The sequence below is a fragment of the Ovis canadensis genome, chromosome 8 (assembly GCF_042477335.2).
Source record: "Ovis canadensis isolate MfBH-ARS-UI-01 breed Bighorn chromosome 8, ARS-UI_OviCan_v2, whole genome shotgun sequence".
Taxonomy (NCBI): Eukaryota; Metazoa; Chordata; class Mammalia; order Artiodactyla; family Bovidae; genus Ovis; species Ovis canadensis.
In genome coordinates this window covers 38,659,477-38,675,252 of record NC_091252.1, presented here as the reverse complement: position 1 = coordinate 38,675,252, position 15,776 = coordinate 38,659,477, and the positions used below count along the sequence as shown (strand labels likewise).

Sequence of the window (15,776 nt, the reverse complement as noted above, 5' to 3'; positions counted from 1 at the left end):
GGGGCTGGTGCATGGGGATGACCCAGAGAGATGTTATGGGGAGGGAGGTGGGAGGGGGGTTCATGTTTGGGACCGCATGTAAGAATTAAAGATATTAAAATTAAAAAAATAAATAATAAAAAAATAAAAATCTATATATAGCCATTCTGTAATCTTGTGGAGACTGTCCGGCAAGTTAGCTAAAACAATAGTTGGGTCCTCTTTCAATAGAATCTTTAATGTTTAATACTCAAGAGAAGAGGGAGTAATTCAACACTAATTGTGCTGCGAGGCATTTATAAGCCCCGCTTCCACCACGGTGAAGTGCCCGATCTTGCTGCTTAAGTCCACTCTCCAGTCCTGAGAGTGACTTTCATTGCCTTATAGACTCCTTCTCGCCCTGTCCCAACCCACCGAACTGGACATTTGAGGAGGGCTGGCTTCATGGGTATATAAGCTGTGTGGGTGTCCTGTATCTCTTGCCCAGAATGGCCGCATACTTTGTTTAATCCACTTTGGTTGTCATTTTGATCTTTGAACCGAGTTTTGTAAGCAAAATCCAAAGGGACTCCGGCGGGACAATAGGGCACGCCTGTGAGCAGAGATCTGTCTGCCATTCTTTGCCATCTCATTCCTCTGAGCGTTCCTGATCCCCCATCATGAGTACAGAATTCTAAGAGGGCCCACGATGTGTGGGAATAAGTGTAACTTAGTGATTTGGGGATGGGAAGATGCTGACAGGTCTGACCATGTTTCCCCTTCAAATTAGAACTTGCTCCAGAGGCAGAATGAAGGTAATGGCATTTAAAGAGACATGAATGACTATGGAACCTCATCACATCCTTTCTTAGGTTTGCATTTAAAAGTGGCATTGGGCAACATAAAGATGAATGGTAAAATTCATGCTTAAGAACTGAAAATTTTAATTTTTCTTAGAATGACTTTAAACAGGAAACATAAAGTACTATGACAAGTTAAGAGAGACTATGGAAGGAAAGAGCTTTATGTTCTTGTACTTTTAATGAGTCTTTTTTCCTGATATTTGAACATTGTGCCCCCCAAATTATATAGCAGACCCTGACAAGAGTGCCAGCACCCGGGCAGAGCACTCAGCTTTCTTAACATACTTTCAGCCACCTGCTGCTCTCTGGGGCCACATCTCTGCAATCTCAACCTGCCTCTACTTTATACCACATCAACAGACATACACACACATGCACACAAACACACCAATAGGCAGCAGGGGAATTAAGGACACACACTTTAATAAAAGTCTAACCTGATTCATGTTCTGTTTCTGGGACCTCAAAAATGTCAGACTCCTCAGGTAAGACCCCCCTGGTCTCCTCAGCAACCTCTGGGGTCTCAGACCATTCGTGAAGTTCAGACTCTTCACCTTCGATATCCTCAAAAGCCTCGGCTTCAGTTTCTTCTGCTTATAGAAAAAAAGGAGAAGAAATAAATTATTTAGTTTAAGTCAGCAGATATTTAATTGGGAACAACCCCTGGAGCATGATGCTTAATGAAAAAGATAGATACAGTCTCTATGTATTATATCTATTAAAATAGAATATAAAATATATCCCCAAATATATGCCATAGCATACAGCAGTCCCAAATATTATAACAGTAAAAGACAGGAAACAGCCCTAATGTCCATTTAATAGGGAATGGCTATTCCTGCACTATCTGATACATAGCCACAAGCCACATGTGGCTACTGAGCACTTGAAATGTGGCTAGTCCAAACTGAGGTGTGCGGTGAGTGTAAAGTACACAATGGGCTTCAGAGACTTTGTGTGAAAAACTGAATATAAAAACATATTAATAATTTTTGCATTGATTACATGCATTAATCAATATTAATTAAATTTAACATAATTTGCATTATGTTAAAATAATAATTTGAATATAGTATATTAAATAAAATATACAGTTGGTTTTCTGAATCTTCAGGTTCTGTATCCATGGATTCAACCAAGCACAAGTTGAAAATATTTGAAAAAAAATTTCAGAAAGTTCCAAAAAGCAAAACTTGAATTTGCTAGCAACTATTTACATAGCATTTACATCTTATTAGGCATTATAAGTTTTCCAGAGATGATTTAAAGTATATGCCGATGTGTTTAGGTTATACACACATACTATGACATTATATATAAGGGACTTAAGAATTCCCGAATTTTTGGTATCTGCAGGAGTCCTGGGACCAATTCCTGATGGATATTGAGGAATGACTGTAATTCATTTCATTTGTTTCTTTTTATTTTTTATGTGCTTATTAGAAAAGAAAAGACATGTTGCACATACTGGTCTTGCTGTGTATCCCTCTTACACGGTGGATGAGTAGATGTCTGTGTCAGGAATCAATTTTTTATGAATTCATTACTGCTGTGATCACACAGTGCATTATCCAAATTGGAACACAGTGAGAAGGAGAGGGAGTCAAACAAATATTTCAGGAACCTGGGCGTAAACCTGGACTCTAATGGGCAAACTGGGAAACACGGCCGCTCTGTTTATAATTCTCTGTAAATACTGCGACTTTGCAGTCACAATACAAAATCAAATGACACATTGTTAATTATATAATCTTTTGTTTGCCTTTTGCTTTTGCAGTCATAGCTTCCAATAGCTTTCGATTTTCTTCTTCTATTCTTAACGTCTCTTCGCTGACTTTTCTGAAATGAAAAGGTCCAAAATGTAGTTATCTTTGGAAATTCAAATATCTTACAATATCATAGAATTTAAGGCTTATAATGGTAAAAATAAAGAATAAATCATTTATAATATTCACTATACTTTTTACTTTACCACATAGACATTTAATTTACTCATATTGAGGCTAGCTAATTTTCAGAATTTTTTGTGTGTTTTGGGGATTTTTTTTTGGTAAGAAAAGTTAAAATGTTGTATTTTTAAAACTCTGGCTATTAATTAGGAAACCTGGAAAAACGGATAAAGAATTGTCTAACTCTAAGCTGGGAGAATTTGTATCATTTTCCCTCTGATTAAATGAGAAATGTTCACAACATAGAGTTAAGTGAAAAAAGGTATAATATAAAACTATGTATAATACAAATTTTTTATTTAAAATGTATATAAATGAAGATTAAAAGACTAGAATAAAATGAATCAAACTGTTAATAGTAATTATCTATGGATGGTGGCATTCTGACAGTTTTAAAATTTTATTTCACATTTTTTGCTCTTTAAATTTTTTTCTGTAGGAGTAAGTTGAAAATTTGCAAATTTTCTTTGTATTCAGAAAATTTATTTTCTTTTCAACAAAGTAATGATGACATTTAAAGAGGTTTGGGATAAGGAGTCTGGTTTTCATTAGGGTTGAAGAACTAGGAATTTAGCCCTCAGGTATTGGCATACTGTTACACAAAGAAACATGTATAAGAATGTTGACTGCATCTTTAAAAACAGTATCAAAAAACTGTATCGAGCGGTCACCAACAGGGGACCAGTTAAGTGGAGCAGAGCCCCTTAATATGAGTAGGCCCCTCTGGACAGGCTTCTTCAGACTGTTCTGTAGGTGGGTCATTCGTCATACTCAGTGCTCTTTTGGTGTCCTTTTCCCCTTCCTTTGAAAATCTTTATACATATTCTCTTTAAATATATCACTATACCTCTCCTCCCAACAGTGTGTGCCTTGTTTTATTTATTTTTGGCTGTGCTGGGTCTTTGTTGCTGCTACCAGGCCCTTCTCTAGTTGCAGCAAGCAGGGGCTACACTCTAGCTGTGGCGCTTGAGCTCCACATTGAGGTGGCTTCTCTTGTTGCAGAGCATGGGCTTTAGGGTGTGTGGGCTTCAGCAGTTGCAGCTCACAGACTCTAGACTGTGGGTTCTATAGCTGTGGTACATGGGCTTGGTTGCCCTGAGACATGTGGAATCTTCCCAGACCAGGGATTGACCCAGTGTCCCCTGAACTGGCAGGCAGATTCATAATCACCAGACCACAAATCCTGTTTCTTGTTAATAGGAAGTGTTGTCTCGCTATATTCTAAACCCTGTGACCCTGTGATCCAGACTGAAGTCTTAATGTAATTTGAGTTCTCTTGTTCATGACCCAGACCTTTGAGACCATTGAGCATTGTTTCTGCGTGGCTTCCCTACTTGGTAGTGTGTGAACTGGCAATTCTTATACTTATCTAGTTAGGTAGGGCTCTTTTGTGATGCTTTCCTCATCCAAAACCTGGATACTATATGTTGCTGCTGCTAAGAATCTAAGATCTGACAAGGAGGAAGAAGAATTTTGCTGCCAGTTTCTAGCTACTTCCATATACTACTTGGGTAGATCAAAGACAAATGGTGATAAAAGAAATTATCTTGCGTTTGACCAGCACATTTGGAAACTGATGCTGGAAAACAGGTAGAATCAGCATGTCTGTAGATATTTGGCCAAAAATGTAATTCTAAATCCTATAAATTTTATCTCTTTTCCAACCAAGTTGCACTGCATCTCTGACCAATTTTTTTTAAGTATTTAATTAATTAATTTATTTGGCTGCACCAAGTCTTAATGTGGCATGTGGGATCTAGTTATCCCACCAGGGATTGAGTTGACATCCTCCATATCGGGAGCTCGGAGTCTTAGCCACTGAACCACCAGGAAGTCCCAACTGATGTTGAACCTATCAGTTATAAATAACTAGTCTCTTTCTTGGGAGAAGGCAATGGCAACCCACTGCAGTATTCTTGCCTGGAGAAACCCAGGGACAGGGGAACCTGGTGGGCTGCTATCTATGGGGTCACACAGAGCCGGACACAACTGACATGACTTAGCAGCAGTCTTGTTCTTTACCTTATGTAGAACTTAGTCAAGCTTTGAATTTCAGTCATATGACACAAGTGTATTTTCACTTTTTATATTATTTCTTTGATCTGCGGATTCTAGTTAGTAAAAGTAAGTCACAGATAAATAGAGTAGAAAATATATACTTTTTCTATGTTCATTTAAAAAAATATGTTTATTTATTTGACTGCACTGGGTCTTAGTTGCAACATTCAAACTCTTAGTTGAGGTATATGGGATCTAGTTCCCCAACCAAGGATCGAACCCAGGCCCCCTACATTGGGAGCTCAAAGTTTTAGCCTCTGGACTACCAGGACATTTTTTTTTTTTTACAATGTATTTTGAAAGTAAACATTTGGTTTAGAATGTCTGATTTGGGACTGTGAAAATATCCACAGCTATATACTTTAGAGATTCTGGTAATATTTGTGAAATTACTATTTTTCTTAGAATTAGAATTGGATCTTATTAGTAGGCCTATTTTGATGTTAAAGACATTTTATAAATATAAATTATTAGTAGATTTTTAACAGTTGTAAAAGGTTAATTAATCTTATTTATTGTGCCAGGCAGATTACCTTGCTGCTTCTTCCTCTTTTCTTTCCTTTAGTAGTTCATCTAATAATCTTTCTAAAATCTTAGAGTCAATTTCTTGTTTATTCTTTAAATACAGTCTATTATATAAATATTTTCCTGAAATACAGATAAAGAGTAATATTAATTTTGAGGCTCTATAAAATATAGTGAAATATATTTTGGAAATTAGAAATGAAAAATTATTTCTGACTATATCCAAATATATTTTCCTTTAAGTATTTATCTAAATAGAGCCCAGATTTTTTGAGACCATCTTAAATCCTTTTTAAAAGGTATATATTGACATACTATAAGGAACTAAAACATAAAGAGTAGTATAATACAGTCTGCCCCTGGAAATTTTCTTTTCAAATGTATTTCCTTAAGATGCAAAAAAATAACAGAATATTTTTGGCTCCCTTATCAAAGATTAGTTGACTATATATGTGCGAGTTTATCTCTGGGCTCTTTATTCTGTTTGATTGGTCTATGTCATTTTTTTCTGGCAGCGCCATAATTTTTTCATTACTATAGCTTTACACACAGTGACAGAAATTAAAATTTAGTTCTGCTATCTTTATCTACTTAGTATTTCCCATTTGAGAGGAAAAAGGATTAACAGATAGTTTTGCCCTCAGCCTTATATATGTTTCATTCAGAAGTTATAATGCTGACTGGGATGAGGGTTGTTAAATGCTCAGCTCCAAAGAATCATAATAAGAGACTACTGGAGCATCCAGTGACCTAGCATACCATCCGTGGCCACCTACTCAGTGGCTGGATGTTTCCTTTTGTGTACCTTTAGGTCATGAAGACACTGCTGGGGTGGTATTTGTTGTACCCAGGGAAGGTGGAGAGTTTTCCATTTCATAGTTCATAAAAACATAAACTAAAAATATTATCAGCAGTAAAAACTTCACTCTGAATTGACATGATAAGTATTTACCAACCATTGTTTTCTGTGTTTGATAAACAGATGACTAAATCGGGTAGAAGTCCTTTGTCGACTAAGACCATCCAGAGTTCTTTCACAAGAGGGCAGTTGTCCAGTATCCATCCTCCATATTTGGGGGCACCATAAAACCTATTCTTGTTTTCTTCAACTACCTGTGAAAAATGACACACTGAAATTACCATCATAGGTACCCAAGTCAAGGATGTTACCCTGATATATCACTTTTCCGGACCTTAACCAAATATCTTTTGAGTTCTTCTGACTTTCAGAAGAAAAAAAAAAAAGAGAAATTTTAATTTAAAAAGAGAAACAGTTTGAAAGCACTAAAGCTGTACATTAAGAACAAGAAGCAAAAGTCTCTGTTAAATAAATATAACAAAACATGCTTGCTATATCTTATTCAGTATTACAGAATCTAGATCCTGATTCAGAAGGTCAAGGGTAGGGCCCATGAGTCTCTATTTCTAACATGGACTCAGGTGACAACAGTTCCTGGTCTTCTCTTTGAGTCACCAGGTCCAGGCTCAGGCTGCCTTTTTAAGTGACAATGCTCTTTACTTCCCTTTAGATTTTTAGCCTTTAATGTGAGAGGTGAGAGGTCCTGAGATGTTTACTAACAGCTGTAGAAAGAAACTGGTTCAAAACAAATCTTGCAGGTGCTTTGTGAGTTCTGCTAAACTATCTCCCACCTGCCACCCAATTATAACAGCTTCAGTACAAATGTGGAGATTAGTGATGTGGGTCTGTGAATGCACCAATTCTGAAGGTTTTAAACAAATCTGTATGTGATCAGGAAGTCACAGAATATTAGAAGTCAAGGGAAAGAAATCTTGAGGGGACCAGTGTAACCCTTTGGCTTATGAAGATTTACCTGCTTTTTGAAATTTCCATCTGAATGAAGAGCATTTGGGGGAAAAAAAAGAATTTTAAACACTTAGAAAAGTTTCACATAAGAGAATTAGGAGGGAAAAACTATAATGAAATAGTATAAGTGAAATAAGTTAGAGAAAGACAAATATTATATGACCTCATTTATTGTGGAATCTAGGAAAACCAAATTCATAGAGAAGAGATTGGTGGCTGCCAGAGACAGAGGAAGAGGTAGGGGGGTATGGGTGAAAGGGTCAAAAGGTAGGGCTTCCCAGGTGGCTCAGCAATGAAGAATTCACTGGCAATGCAGGAGCTGCAAGATGCGGGTTTGATCCCTGGGTCAGGAAGATCCCCTGGAGGAGGGCATGGCAACCCACTCCAGCATTCTTGCCTAGAGAATCCCAAGGACAGAGGAGCCTGGCAGACTACAGTCCACAGGGTCACAAAGAGTTGGACATGACTGAAGCAACTTAGCACGCACACACGCATGGTCGAAAGGTACAAGCTTCCAGTTCCAAGATAAATAAGCACTGAGAGTGTAATGCACAGCATGGTGACTACAGTTAACAAGCCATGCACGTGGGCGTGAGATATGTCTTCAAAACCCTGCTTTCAACTCTTTTGAATATATAGCTGGAAGTGGGTTTGCTCGTTCACGTAGTGGTTCTGTTTTTTAAAAATAAACTTTACTTCTAGAACCGTTTTATTTTTTTATTTTATTTTTTAAGTTAATTTCATTTCTTAGCCATGCCGGGAAGCTTGTGAAATCTTAGTTCCCCCACCAGGGATTGAACCTGGACTCTGGCAGTGAAAACGCTGAATCCTAACCACAGGACAGCCAGGGAATTCCCTTTAGAGCAGTTTTAGATGCACAGCAATCTTTCTGTTCTATTTTTCCATTGCCCTATACAACTGTATATCAAAATAAAAAGTTTAAAAAAGCCACTTGTAACCAGAGCACTTTTTTTTTTTAAATTTTCACTTTATTTTACTTTACAATACTGTATTGGTTTTGCCATACATTGACGTGAATCCACCACGGGTGTATACAAGCTCCCAATGCTGAATCCCCCTCCCACCTCCCACCCCATATCATCTCTCTGGATCATCCCCATGCACCAGCCCCAAGCATCCTGTATCCTATGTCGAACATAGACTGGCACTTCGTTTCTTACATGATAGTATACATGTTTCAATGCCATTCTCCCAAATCATCCCACCCTCTCCCTCTCCCTCAGAGTCCAAAAGTCCGTTCTATACATCTGTGTCTCTTTTGCTGTCTCGCGTACAGGGTCATCATTACCATCTTTCTAAATTCCGTATATATGTGTCAGTATACTGTATTGGTGTTTTTCTTTCTGGCTTACTTCACTCTGTATAATCGGCTCCAGTTTCATTCATCTCATTAGAACTGAGTAACCAGAGCACTTTTATCAGTCTTTTTTCATGTAAAGAAGTCCTTTTTATTAATAAACTTACTCTCATACTTAGATAAGCCTGCACTGTGCCTGCAGTGCCACCGATCTGGGAGACCTGGGGTTTGATCCCAGGGTTGGGAAGATTCTCCTGGAGAAGGGAAAGGCTACCTGCTCCAGTATTCTGGCCTGGAGTCCATGGGGTCACAAAGAGTCCTGACAGGACTGAGAGATTTTCATATCATACTTAGAAATGTCGAAACATAGTTGCCATATTAACACTTTCAAGGAATAGGAAGTTGCAATTGAGAGAAATCTATAGTTTGAGGTAGAAATTCCATCTTAATTTTAAATAATCTTTGTTTAAACTTCTTGTGCTGTGGTTTGGAAAATGGGAGAAAGGATCACTATAAAAGCTCATTTATTGAGCACTTCTGTTCAGTTGCATTGAGAAACGCGGAGGGAATGCAAAAGATAACTGATCTGATATTCTTGCCTTGAGGTGCTACATTTAATAGTCATTGATGGACATATAAACAAAGTTATAATGCTGTCAGTTCAGTTCAGTCCCTCAGTCGTGTTTGACTCTTTGCGACCCCATGAACCGCAGCACACCAGGCCTCTCTATCCATCACCGACTCCCAGAGCATACCCAAACTCATGCCCATTGAGTCAGTGATGCCATACAACCATCTCATCCTCTGTAGTCCCTTTCTCCTCCTGCAATCAATCTTTCTCAGCATCAGGGTCTTTTCCAATGAGTCAGTTCTTCACATGAGGTGGCCAACGTTTTGGAGTTTAAGCTTCAACATCAGTCCTTCCAGTGAACACCCAGGACTGATTTCCTTTAGGGTGGACTGGTTGGATCTCCTTGCAGTCCAAGGGACTCTCAAGAGTCTTCTCCAACACCACAGTTCAAAAGCATCAATTCTTCTGCACTCAGCTTTCTTTACAGTCCAACTCTCACATCCATACATGACCACTGGAAAACCCATAGCCTTGACTAGATGGACCTTTGTTGGCAAAGCAATGTCTCTGCTTTTGAATATGCTATCTAGGTTGGTTGTAACTTTCCTTCCAAGGAGTAAGTGTCTTTTAATTTCATGGCTGCAGTGATTTTGGAGCCCCCCAAAATAAAAGTCTCACTGTTTCCCCACCTCTTTGCCATGAAGTGATGGGACCAGATGCCATGATCTTAGTTTTCTGAATGTTGAGTTTTAAAGCCAACTTTTTCACTCTCCTCTTTCACTTTCATCAAGAGGCTCTTTAGTTCTTCTTCACTTTCTGCCATAAGGGTGGTGTCATCTGCATATCTGAGGTTATTGATATTTCTCCTGGCAATCTTGATTCCAGCTTGTGTTTCATCCAGCCCAGCATTTCTCATGATGTACTCTGCATATAAGTTAAATAAGCAGGGTGACAATATACAGCCTTGACGTACTCCTTTTTCTATTTGGAACCAGTCTGTTGTTCCATGTCCAGTTCTAACTGTTGCTTCCTGACCTGCATACAGATTTCTCAACAGGCAGGTCAAGTGGTCTGGTATTTCCATTTCTTTCAGAATTTTCCACAGTTTATTGTGATCCACACAAAGGCTTTGGCATAGTCAATAAAGCAGAAATAGATGCTTTCCTGGAGCTCTCTAGCTTTCTTGATGATCCAGTAGATGTTGGCAATTTGATCTCTGGTTCCTCTGCCTTTTCTAAATCCAGCTTGAACATCTGGAAGTTCACGGTTCACATACCTTTGAAGTCTGGCTTGGAGAATTTTGAGCATTACTTTGCTAGCATGTGGAGAAGGCAATGGCAACCCACTCCAGTACTCTTGCCTGGGAAATCCCATGGATGGAGGAGCCTGGTAGGCTGCAGTCCATGGGGTCACTAGGAGTCGGACACGACTGTGCGACTTCACTTTCACTTTTCACTTTCAGGCGTTGGAGAAGGAAATGGCAACCCACTCCAGTACTCTTGCATGGAAAATCCCAGGGACGGGGGAGCCTAGTAGGCTGCTGTCTGTGGGGTCTCACAGAGTCGGACATGACTGAAATGACTTAGCAGCATTGTATATTTGAAAGTTGCTAAGAGAGTAGATCTTGAAAGTTCTCACCACACATACACACATATCTGGTTACCACTGAGCACATGATAGGTAATTATTGGATTCTATGTCACCTCCCCTACCTGACTTATAGCTCCTTAACAGGGAGAGCTTTGTTTAATTCATCTTCATATCCCCTGGCTCTAGCACATCAGGTGTTCAGAATGTTTCTAAAGGAATAAATTGATGACAGAACAACTGAAAGAAATACAGAGGTTGAAAGATCTCTATGGGAAGCTCAGAGGGGAATAACAACTTGCCTTGGATATAGCCTAGGGGTCGAGGGTTTTACCCACTGTCATAATTTCAAATTATATCATTTTCAAATTACAGAGATTTACAGAAGAAGTTTACTGAAAGACCCAAAGTGATTTGTTCTCTTTGACTTTTGCTCTGAATGCTTACACAAGGTCTCTGTACAAAATGGATCCATACAGTCTTCATAAGTCTTCTGATTTACTATGGGTAGGACATAGGAACTGAGGCTTTATTTTCCCCTTAGATTGGAAAATCAATGGTGTGTCTATCTATCTCTTCCATGAACACATGTTCAATATGGTTGGATGAAATTAGTTAGCCATAGAACAAAATTTGTGTTGGTTTACAAATTATTAGCTCATAGATGAAAAGTCTACCTTTGGTATTTGCTTAATATGCATTATCTTTTAACCAACTAAGCTGAATTAAAGATAATAAAAGTTAATGAAGAATAAACATCACAACTATGAAATTATATTGTACAACTGTTGATAAGGGCTTCCCTGATGGCTCAGTGGGTAAAGAATCCATCTGTAATGCAGGAGACACAGAAGACGCGGGTTCAATCCCCGGGTCAGGAAGGTCCCCTGGAGAAGGAAATGGCAACCCACTCCAGTATTCTTGCATGGAAAACCCCATGGACAGAGGAGCCCGGTGGGCTATAGTTCAAAGGGTCGAAAAGAGTCGGATATGACTAAGCATGCAGATGCATTGATGGAAAATTTATAAGCAACTAGGGCACATTACCAGAGAAGGCAATGGCAACCTACTCCGGTACTCTTGCCTGGGAACTCCCATGGACGGAGGAGACCAGTGGGCTGCAGTCCATGGGGTCGCACAGAGTCGGACACGACTGAGCGACTTCACTTTCACTTTTCACTTTCATGCATTGGAGAAGGAAATGGCAACCCATTCCAGTGTTCTTGCCTGGAGAATCCCAGGGATGGGGGAGCCTGGTGGACTGCCATCTATGGGGTTGCACAGAGTCGGACACAGCTGCAGCGACTTAGCAGCAGCAGCAGCAGGGTACATTACATATTAACAGTGTTACTGTAAAATGCACATGAATTAGAAGTCTGTAGATTCCAACACTATCATATGGGATTCAAAAATAATTGTACATATACCAGGTTAACATTTTCTCAGATACTGTGAAATCAGAGATAAAAATAAAGATTCTGGATTTCTTACCTCTTGGAGAACTTCACCTAAGATCTCAGCAATTTTTTCATGTGGCTGTTCAAAGTTCATATCCTTTGCCATTTTTACTGTCTCACTTATTATGGAAAGAACTTCTGGATGATCAGCAGTTACCTCTTCTATCTCATAGCCTGTTACATCTAAAGTAAAATAAATCAATAAATTAATGCCATTAATAATTTTAGTAGACAATTGTTATTTGCAACAGAACATGATCGTAAATACCTAACCCAAGGAGGCACTCTTTGTGTTACTGCTGAACATGCCAGAGAAAGGGAGAGATAGACGAGGGAGGAAATAAGTCTGGAATCGCAAAATAGTAGAATAGTGGCTTAAAGCCAGTGCATCAGAATGAAAGCATATGAGGCAAGAAAAAAAACTCATGTCAGGCAGGAGTAAAAACTCAGAAAACCAGGGAGAAGAGGTAGGAACCAAAGGCTTCCAGGAGTCAAGCTAAAAGACAGGCAACTAAAAAATGAGTCAGAAAACAAAATAAACACTTTCAATTAATAATTGTTTCTATTACTTAGTGTTGGCTGTGCTGGATCTTCGTTGCTGTGTGGGCTTTTCTTTAGCTGGGGAAGAGTGCTGGTGGGGGCTTTTCTCTGGTTTTGAAGACTTCTCTTGTTGTGGAGCATGGGTTCTAGGGCATGTGGGCTTCAGTAGCTGTAGCACGTGAGCTCATTAATTGCATCTCCCGGGCTCTAGAGCACAGGTTCAATAGTCGTGGTGCACAGGCTCTGTGGCATGTGGGATCTTCCCAGACCAGAGATTGAACCCATGTCTCCTGCACTTGCAGAAGGGTTCTTTACCACTGAGCCACCAGGGAAGCCCTAAATTATAAATTATTGTCCCATGAGACTACATGGGACAATAAAAGGAGAAGAGGTGGGCTAGACTGGGAGAAAAAGGTGGCATAGGCTGGTTTTTCAGGTGTTAGCCTTGATTCCTGCCTCACTGTGTGCTGAATGTTTTCTTACATAGCTGAGCTGGCTTATAGGCTGCACCATGATATAAACATTCATCCACATGTCTAACAGGACATGAGATTGGCAGCTCCACCAGACTATTCTACCTCAGGCTTTCCAGTAGTGCTTTCTGAGCTCCATCCATCAGGGTCTCCTGCCAGAGCCTAATTGGTCCTCTCCCAGAAAAAATCCCAAAGGACTTTTGAGGAGCAGCTGCTTGCTGCCCTCCCCGTCATGAAGTGAGAAGTCTGTTCCCAGAGATACAGAAAACCAGCAATTCCTGGATAGTCAGAGGTAAGAACACAAGCTCTTCCCATAGCCTGGGAAAGGGGACATGAGGAAGCAGAAATAGCCAGGCAAAAATACTAAATGTGCCAGAAGATACTACTTGCCTACACAATATCCAGTTCTCCTTTCCCTTAGTAATAGAATGCTGATTTTGTTAGGGTCAGCAATGTGTGTAGCTGTTTAAAAACACTGCATCTCCTAACTTCCCTTATATCAATAGCTTCACTGGTAGATAAAATGCAAGAAGAATTTCTGGGGGATGAGTCTTGTTTTCTGTTTAAAGAGGAATAACTCAGCAGTGGCCACAGGACTGGAAAAGGTCAGTTTTCATTCCAATCCCAAAGAAAGGCAATGACAAAGAATGCCCAGACTACCGCACAATTGCACTCATCTCACATGCTAGTAAAGTAATGCTCAAAATTCTCCAAGCCAGGCTTCAGCAATACGTGAACCATGAACTTCTAGATGTCCAAGCTGGTTTTAGAAAAGGCAGAGGAACCAGAGATCAAATTGCCAGCATCTGCTGGATCATGGAAAAAGCAAGAGAGTTCCAGAAAAACATCTATTTCTGCTTTATTGACTATGCCAAAGCCTTTGACTGTGGATCACAATAAACTGTGGAAAATTCTGAGAGAGATGGGAATACCAGACCACCTGACCTGCCTCTTGAGAAACCTATCTGCAGGTCAGGAAGCCACAGTTAGAACTGGACATGGAACAACAGACTGGTTCCAAATAGGAAAGGGAGTACGTCAAGGCTGTATATTGTCACCCTGCTTATTTAACTTCTGTGCAGAGTACATCATGAGAAACGCTGGGCTGGAAGAAGCACAAGCTGGAATCAAGATTGCCAGGAGAAATATCAATAACCTCAGATATGCAGATGACACCACCCTTATGGCAGAAAGTGAAGAGGAATTCAAAAGCCTCTTGATGAAAATGAAAGAGGAGAGTGAAAAAGTTGGGTTCAAGCTCAACATTCAGAAAACAAAGATCATGGCATCTGGTCCCATCACTTCATGGGAAATAGATGGGGAAACAGTGGAAACAGTGTCAGACTTCATTTTTTGGGGCTCCAAAATCAAAGCAGATGGTGACTGCAGCCATGAAATTAAAAGACCCTTACTCCTTGGAAAGAAAGTTATGACCAACCTAGATAGCATATTCAAAAGCAGAGATATTACTTTGCCAACAAAGGTCCGTCTAGTCAAGGCTATGGTTTTTCCAGTGGTCATGTATGGATGTGAGAGTTGGACTGTGAAGAAAACTGAGCACTGAAGAATTGATGCTTTTGAACTGTGGTGTTGGAGAAGACTCTTGAGAGTCCCTTGGACTGCAAGGAGATCCAACCAGTCCATCCTAAAGGAGATCAGTCCTGGGTATTCATTGGTAGGACTGATGTTGAAGCTGAAACTCCAATACTTTGGCCACCTGATGTGAAGAGCAAACTCATTGGAAAAGACCCTGATGCTGGGAAAGATTGAGGGCAGGAGGAGAAGGGGATGACAGAGGATGAGATGGTTGGATGGCATCACCGACTCAATGGACATGGGTTTGGGTGGACTCTGGGAGTTGGTAATGGACAGGGAGGCATGGCGTGCTGCAGTTCATAGGGTTGCAAAGAGTCGGACATGACTGAGTGACTGAACTGAACTGAACTGAACTGACTGAACTAAGCTGGATGGAGTGCTATTTTTTTTTTGTCTCTTGCCTTTTTCCTCTTCTTGCCCACTGATGTAATAACTGGCACACTAGCAGCTGTCTTGTGAAATGTTATAAGGTAGCCACATGCCAGGAATGACAGAACAGAAAGACAGATATCCTATCTTTCCAATTTTCTTGTTCATGAAAACAGTATATCACCTGTTCTTCTGTCTGTGCTCCTGCATGTCCAACTGTTCAGATTATAGTAGTCTTTAAGACAGAGTAAAGGTTTCGTTGATAGCTCAGTTGGTAAAGAGTCCGCCTGCAAGCAGAAGACCCCAGTTTGATTCCTGGTTGGGAAGATCCCCTGGAGAAAGGATAGGCTACCCACTCCAGTATTCTTGGGCTTCCCTTGTGGCTCAGCTGGTAAAGAATCTGCCTGCAATGTGGGAGACCTGGGTTTGATCCCTGGGTTAGGAAGATCCCCTGGAGAAGGGAAGGGCTACCCACTCCAGTATTCTGGCCTAGACAATTCCATGGACTCTATAGTCCATGGCAGGGGGGAGGGGGGTGCAAAGAGTTGGACATGACTGAGCGACTTTCACTTAAGATAGAGTAAGCGGATATTAATAAGATTTTTAAGTAAAAAAGTACATGGTTATCCTTCAAAATTCTGAAGGAACTATTTGTGATTTTTACCACAGTCTAAGAGAACCAATTAA

At 40.0% G+C, this 15,776-nt stretch overlaps 1 protein-coding gene across 1 annotated transcript in view; it reads right to left on the bottom strand.

The window, feature by feature from the left end:
• Positions 1-15,776, bottom strand: part of AK9 (adenylate kinase 9) — a 123,568-nt gene that overhangs the window by 56,116 nt on the left and 51,676 nt on the right. Inside the window, exons 19-23 of the mRNA XM_069598140.1 lie at positions 12,146-12,294; positions 6,310-6,466; positions 5,362-5,476; positions 2,584-2,660; positions 1,259-1,411 (exon numbers count right to left, since the gene is read on the bottom strand). Coding sequence (XP_069454241.1) covers positions 1,259-1,411; positions 2,584-2,660; positions 5,362-5,476; positions 6,310-6,466; positions 12,146-12,294 — 651 coding nt within the window. The remainder of the gene's footprint in view (positions 1-1,258; positions 1,412-2,583; positions 2,661-5,361; positions 5,477-6,309; positions 6,467-12,145; positions 12,295-15,776) is intronic.